General features: G+C 37.8%; 1 protein-coding gene across 1 annotated transcript in view; it reads right to left on the reverse strand.

Moving 5' to 3' along the window:
• The window catches only part of LOC107700851 (regulatory-associated protein of mTOR-like), a 102,331-nt gene that overhangs the window by 60,811 nt on the left and 33,487 nt on the right, over positions 1–8,033 (reverse strand). The window contains exon 3 of the mRNA XM_016502678.1: positions 6,634–6,702. Within this exon, the coding sequence (XP_016358164.1) occupies positions 6,634–6,702 (69 nt within the window). The remainder of the gene's footprint in view (positions 1–6,633; positions 6,703–8,033) is intronic.

An 8,033-nucleotide genomic window follows, 5' to 3' on the forward strand; every position in this document is an offset into this window, starting at 1 on the left:
CTGAAAAGCGAGGTGTGCTGTGATTGGCCAGCTATCCAGTGCGTTGTGATTGGCTGAATACCTCAAGCGTGTAACGAAAATGTTACGCCCCTCACCATACTGTTGATGCCGTGTCCCGGCCGGAGCGCCGAAACAAAAAAAAAGCAGTGGTCGGCAACAGGCGGCAACAGTGGTCGCCAAAACTGGCCCGCCAGCAATAATATCTGGCCCTGATTGGGCCTAACTGCATATTTAGCAAGAATTCACATGTTAAACATTTAGCTAGCTTGATAGAGAAGGATCACTCACATCAGAAAGAATGTGAAGGCTATGACAATCATGTCAATGGACATGAGCGGGAAGTTATTCGGAATTTGTTTGTTCCTTCTATACTGAATATTTTCAGCTGAAAGCATGCTTTAAACAAGTGCTACTACAACACCTATACACACGCAATCACTCTCTAAATAATGCATTCAAACAAATGTGATCTTACAGTGCTACTTCATCTGTATCCAATTTCGAATGAGCAGAAATCTGTAAGAAATGCATCGATCCGTAGGTAAAATAACTGACGAAAACGTACTGTTATTTTCATCACAAACAAAATTTGCACTGCAAAAAGCATAAATTATACCTTTTAATGCTGACAACCATGTTATTAGCTTGTCATGTGGTAGGAAAAAAGTTTGCACACTAGTGTTCCAATAAGCCACTTTGAAACTCTCCTGTTATTTTATTTATTTTATTTTTTAATATACCTTATGAACAGAACTGTGATATTTCAAACAAACTGAAATACTTTAGACGCAGAGCACAGTCTGTCACAGGCAATTCTAGTTGCATTTTTCATCAATTAATTTCTTAAATGATCCTTTGACTATGTTCTGGTCCACTATCTAGTGGCGAAAAAAAATTTTGGCCCGATGTCAAACTTACTTGCCGACCCCTGCTCTAAAGGTACAAGTGGACCAAGCCATAAATTCCACCCACAAGGTAACAAAGCCACAAGATTTTTCATCCATCTGTACTTCATGTATAACACTATCAATTCAAAACTTCTCTACATAAATTTCTCAGATCTCATTCTTTTAAGTGATCTAACATTATTATCTCCAGTGTTGGAGTTAATTAAAATATATTTTGGAAAACAACAAGAAAGCCACTAGGTGAAAAAAAATAAACGGAGCCAAAACAACCATAGCAAGCTGTCTCCATGAAACAGATAAGCAGGCTAAATTTGTTACATTTTTCACTCTATTGACATGAAATTTGTGACTTTTCTGCAGGTCGCTTCTCTCAGGTTCTTGTCGGATGCCTGTTTTGGCAAAGATTCAGCATTGCCGCTCCAGAGAAGGGAGTGGGGAGGAAATAAGGAGTGACACGGTCTGTTGAGTTGGCAGCTCTATACATTACAGGGCCAAAAGAACAACTAAACACCTGCTTTCTCTACAGCTCAAAGTAAAACAACAAGAAACAAGTATGAATCCACCAGCTGATTATGGCTGATTTACATTCACTCTATAGATATTTGAAATGACAAAGTGTGGATTTTAAGATTTTTTTTTTAAGATATATAAAATACTTTCTCTTATCCCAGCAGACACAATCATTAGTAGTCATGATTCACAATCATGAGTCACAATCATTAAGCCCATTCAGTGGTGGCTGGTGGAATTTTTTTTTAGCCATTTAAATTTTAGCATACATCCCAGTATGATTTATTATAGTATAACAAAAGGAAAACTATTAAGACTTGAAACATTTTAAATAAAGACAATTGTTTTAGCAAGTTCAAGATTAAGTTTGAGTATGTTTCTCACAAAACTATATATTTTCTCCTTTTTTTTAAGTTAAATAAAAAAAAAAAAATGTATTTTCATAATTCACAATTTATATATACACAGCACAACAGCAAAAACTGTGAGGAAAAAATTAAGATAATTTTCTATAACTACAAGTCAAGCTGCAATACCAAACCATATAAGATAGATAGATATACCATATAGATACCAACAGACCACTATACTAATCGCCTTAACCTGACTGTATATAAATACATACGGATCCATTCAGAATTAATAAACAGAGCAAAACACAAATTAAAAAAGCAAATAAAAACATTCTGATTTTGTAGAATTTGGTGAAAGCAGCTCAACATGACCAGTGAACAATTCAGAGAGTGTTGATGCCCATATGTACATAAACTCCACTGACCATTGCAAACTCCTATAAGAACACGCTTCTTCAGCGAGTGTCCATTATAAATCACCTGCCAGACATGCAACCATGCTGAAATGTGCTTGTGCAAAGAGCTATTAGAGAGCGCACACACACTATTTGTTTATTTGCACACTAATAATAACAGACTCATGCGTGTCTAATAATGTACGGCTTCTTATGTCATTGTAACCGTCTTTACCTCCATTACAATCGTCATCCATCAAAACATTACTGGTTGGATACTGGTTTGCTTTATTTAGCCCATACAGACTAGCCCTGACTTCACATATCTTATTAAAAGAGGTATGTTTGTTCCCACAATCACTGCACAAGTTAAAGGGATAGTTCACCCAAAAATGAAAATTATGTTATCATTTACTCACCCTCATGTCGTTCCAAACCTGTATGAGTTGCTTTCTTATGTTGAACATAAAAGAAGATATTTTGAAGATTGCTGGTAATTAAATAGTTGGTGGTTGCCATTGACTTCCATAGTATTTTTTTTCCTACTAAAAATTTCATTTTTGGGTGAACTATCCCTTTAAGGTTATGTATGATGACGAAAGCACGTTAGTGCTAGCCCGCCCGGAGACTGCATTGCAGTCCCTGTAGTTCGAAAAAAAAAATAAAAATGTGTATGGAAGTCTATGAGAACACTCGGGGTGAATCTTAGCCAGAGTGAAATCGCCCAAAAAGGGGTGGTACTGCACAGAACGTGACTTGACACTAATTGAACTATATATCCAGAGACAGAACAAACAGTCTAGCACAGTGAAAGCTAGCGTAACACTGTGGTTGAATGTGATAGAAAAAAATCCCTCCCTTTCACACTCTGGTAGTGCGTCGCCCTATCGCCCTAATGAAGAAACTGCTCCTGAATCCATTCATATTGTAGTATACACCATGAGTTTTAAAGGGGTCATATGATGTTGCTAAAAAGAACATTACTTTGTGTAATGAGATGTGTTTATGCGGTTTAAGGTTAAAAAAACACATTATTTTCCACATACTGTAAATTATTGTTTCTCCTCTATGCCCCACCTTTCTGAAACACGTCGATTTTTACAAAGCGAGGTGTGCGCTCTGATAGGCCAGCTATCCAGTGCGTTGTGATTGGCTGAATACCTCAAGCGTGTGACGGAAATGTTACGCCCCTTACCATACTGTGATGCCGTGTCCCGGAGCGATGAGACAAAACCAATAAAACCCATTATAAACGGGGCATTTGTTGCATCCAGTGGGGACATAATTACGGATTATAATGACTTATACTGTCTTTTTACGCATTGCGTTGCATTGCGCCACGTAAACAAAACCATGTCTGCATTTGTGATCGGAGAAATGACAAAAAACAAGCGCTACTCTACACTGCTCAAAACTCGTGTTTGAATCATCAGTGGCAAATTTTTTAATTATGAAAACGTCCTTACAGACTGTGAGTCAGAACAGCCGGCATTGTAGTCTACTCTCCCAGGATCAGGAAACAGTCCTCCATAAAATGCGCTCCACACATCTGAATATTTGGGTTGAACTGTTCTGGAACAGTGTTGTAAATACAACTTAACTACTGATTTCACTAACTGGTTAGTTCACCCAAAAATGAAAATTCTGTCACTCATGTCGTTTCAACCCCGTAAGACCTTCGTTCATCTTTGGAACACAAATTAAGATATTTTTGATGGAATCTGAGAGCTGTCTGACCCTGCATAGACAGCAACACAACTGAAATGTTCCCAAGTCCAGAAACGTAGCAAGGAGATCTGTAAAATAATCCATGTGACATCAGGTGTTCAACTGTAATTTTACGAAGCTATGAGAATAATTTTTGTGCACAAAAGAAAAAAAATAACGACTTTATTCAACAATTCGTCTCCTCTGCTTCACCCTGTAGCGGCATTTTGGAGAGTATCAGCTGGACGTAAACCGCCTACGTTGTTCTGTGTCAGCTGTGTCATACGGATACGCTGTTTTCGTTAAGATCAAATCACAACAACGTAGGAAACAGATCCGGCGTGGCGCAGCTGACACAGAACAGCATAAGCTGTTTGCGTTCAGTGGATACTCTCCAAAATGGCACCTGGGTGACGGTGATTTTTTCATTGAATTTTCATTTTTGGGTGAACTATCCCTTTAAGTGCCATTGTTTGGAGTCTAATTTTTTTTTCCTGAAGACCACACCTCAGAAACATCTCAGAAATGTTTGAAAACATGCTCCAGGATTGGAAGCTTTTAAAGGAAAGTCTGTGTGGAATTACCACAGACAATGCAACAAATATGACGATGGCCTTTTCAGACTTCCCTTGTGTTTGGCTCACTTGTTTTGGCCACAATTTAAATCTGACCACAAAGCCTTGAAGATCCAGATCATGTTGATTCAAGGATTTTCTCGGAGTTGGAAAAGGAAAAGAGAATAAAAAAAAATAAAAAAAACAGGCAGACCTGGAACTCCCTGAGCATGCCCTCATCCATGATGTGATAAGATGGGGATCAACTTTTGAGATGATCTCCAGGTTTCTGGAGCAGCAACAGGCTGTCTGTGCAGTCTTGGCTAGTGACAGGAGTACATGGCATTTCATGCCAAAAGACAGTGACATTGCCATACTTGAGAATGTCAAGCAGGTCCTTCAACCGCTCAGTGACCTTACTTATGCCCTGGCCTCGAAGAAACGGGTCACACTGTCTTCACTCACACCAGTACTGGAGCACACAGGCAGTGAAATCCTCACTGAGCAAGCTGAAGACAACCAACTCATCAGACAGATGAAGCAAGTAATGAGAGAAGACTTGCTAGAAGTGAGATACACAGAGCGAGTGGAACGAGTGCTACAGGTCTCCAGCTTCAGGGATGCCCGATTTAAGGGAAGCTTCTGTAAAAACCTGGATGACACAGTTGAGGCATGTGTGGAAGAAGCCGTGAATCTTGCAGAAGCAGTTCCTTTATATAGAGAACATCCTCAAGCAGAAAGAGGAGAAAATGAGGCAGGAGAGGGAAGCAGTAGTCCCGCCACCACTAAAAGGAAGCAAAAAGGTCTGTCTGGTTTGCTAAAGCGAATTAATTCATCTAGGCAGAACTAGGCAGCCTCAGAAAATGATAATGTCTGTGATAGGGTGCTGTCTGAAATGAGAATGTACAAGTCTCTTGCTACCATCGCCACTGATGCTGACCCTCTGGCTTGGTGGAAAATGCCTGTTGAAGAAATGCCTCTCCTGGCAAATGTGGCCAGGAAGTATCTCTGCATCCCTGCCACAAGTGTGCCTTTGGAGAGGATGTTCAGTACAAGTGGGCACATTCTCTCACCTCAGCGGTCAAGATTGAGTCCTGAAAATCTCAACATGCTTATATTTCTTCATCACAACCTGGACTAAAAAGAAACAAAGAAATACATGCTGCTGAAAAACAATAACAAACATGGTTTTGCAATTTTTGCTCTCCCATTTATGCTGTTTAAAAGGAAGGACAGTTTGGTTAATTTTTGTCTAACTACATTTTTTCAAAAAACCTTGCTGCTTTTTCCCTTCTAATTTAATTTTTATTTTTGAAATGTTCTTTCTTTTTTTTTTTTAAATGGCAGATGTATTGCTTTATTTCTAATTGTTTTTTAATTGATTTATTTATAATAACTTTTTTCAGAAGGGAGACTTCAATACTTTCATTAAAATGGTTTAATGTTTGTTCTAATAAAGGATTTGTACACTCAAAAAACTTGTTCTTATTCTTTTAAGGGTCATTGTTTAATATATACCGTGAAACCGTGATATTTTCTGAGACGATTATCATACCGTGAAAATCTCATACCGTTACAACCCTACACCTTAACACATCTTATAAGTTCTTTGTGAGTTATAAGCTAGTAAAAAATACACAATATGTACATATATACAAGTGCATTTAGCACAGAACACAGCTTTGTTTTGGAAGTTGGGTAAGTCTGCAAAAAAGGCATTATAAAAGCTGTCCAATTTGGTTGTCAATGTATCCTTATGCCTTTTGTTTTGTATCTTTATGCTTGGTTTTAAAAATGACTGTGGATGCTAAGCGAACTGGGACTAAATATATCTAAATGTATCTGACCCATTTGAATTCTACACAGAATATTCTATTTTAAAGTGCTATGGAGAAGGTCAAACCTTGCAAAATAGCACTAATGAGTAGAAAAAGATTCAACACTGGTTCCATAAATTACAAGCTTTTAAAACCACACATCAATATTATCAACATTACTAAAAATTATCATCATTTTACTCTAGTAATAGTCCTGTCAATCATTTTATAAATGTGCAGGGTTAATTGTTTATTGATTGTCTACTACTAATAATAAAATAATAACAATAGTATAGGCCTATACGCAATTCTAAAACAACCTCCCAACCCACAATGGTGTCTATCTGGTTTAATAATGCACAATTACTTTATTTTTCTCCTAGTCTCACAGGCGATTCACATGAGCATGTGGTTTGCAGCTCATTGATTGAATTCCCCAGTGACGATGACTCCATTGGCTAAACAGAGACAGATAGATGGACACTGAGGGGGAGAGAGGAAGAAAGGGATGGACATTAATGATCTTACCAAACAGCAATCAGGAATCAGTGAAGTCACTAATTGAATACTTGTACAATAATTTTTTTAGGCAAAAAACAATCTAAGCAAGCTTCCAGCAATCAACCAAATCCCTAGGGATGTAATTGATGCGTCAAGGTCTTAGTGTCTAAAGCAGGGGTTCTCAAAGTCTACATTCAAAGGTCCAAATCTGAATTTTCATCAGTGTCAAAGGTCCGGACCGGAACAATTGATTATTACAAAACTTATTTTTAATAAACATACATAACATGCATAACAAATAAACATAAATTTTTGGAAAAAAAAGAAGAAGAAAAAAAGAGCCCTTTGCATTCAAAATACATTAATAACAAGTGCAAAAGTGGCGCAACAATTAATTTAAGTGTCAGCAATAGAGGTCGACCGATAAGGGGTTTTCTCTGGCCTATGCAATATTTAGAAATCAGGGCAGCCGATGGCCGATATATGATGCCGATTTTTTTCCCCCTTTATCTCATAAAAGCGAGTTTGACTAAATGATTATTGCAGGGCACAAGATGGTAATAGTAGTAATAGTAGCCTAATTCATAGTAATAATACATGGCTCAAAGCACCTTCACAAAACAGTTCTGAAGCATGCTTTTTGTTTATGTTTGTTGATAGACACCAGTGTTTCCCACAGACTTGCAAATGCAAATTCATTCTCTGCCAGGAGGAGAACGCTGTTGGAGCGGAGATATAGTGCTTTCCCCGGTAACGGCTGTAATCTAATAAACGCTGCTGCGGTCACAAACGCTGGGAAAGACGACATGAAAATGGCATCAAAGCTTTTCTGAAGACGGTCAGTTCTTTTCAATGATACATTCAAATAAAAACACCCGCGATGCATTTTAATTTTGAAACGTGCAGTGCTCATTTTATTCAACGAAGTAGAATCCTTTTGGAAAATCTATTTGTGGCGGTAAGTTTTGATTTTGTGACGGGACGCCACAAATAATTCAATGTATGGGAAACACTGGACACTGCTATAAGTGATGATAAAAATAAATAAATAAATAAAAAATTACTCATATTAGCGTGAAATGTCGCCCGATTATGTCAAACGTCAAACACTCACTGGATGTCATGACAACAAATGTCATGAAGGAAAAGTTTCACGAGTATAAGACAGATCTGTGGCAGAGTTTATGCAATGTACATATATCGTTTTCAACTAGCATATGCTGGTTAGGTATGTTTTGAAGCTGGGATGCTGGTTTATGCTGGTCCTTTGCTGGTTTATGCTGGTCCT

Source organism: Sinocyclocheilus anshuiensis, unplaced genomic scaffold, assembly GCF_001515605.1.
Source record: "Sinocyclocheilus anshuiensis isolate Anshui unplaced genomic scaffold, SAMN03320099.WGS_v1.1 scaffold1605, whole genome shotgun sequence".
NCBI lineage: Eukaryota > Metazoa > Chordata > Actinopteri > Cypriniformes > Cyprinidae > Sinocyclocheilus > Sinocyclocheilus anshuiensis.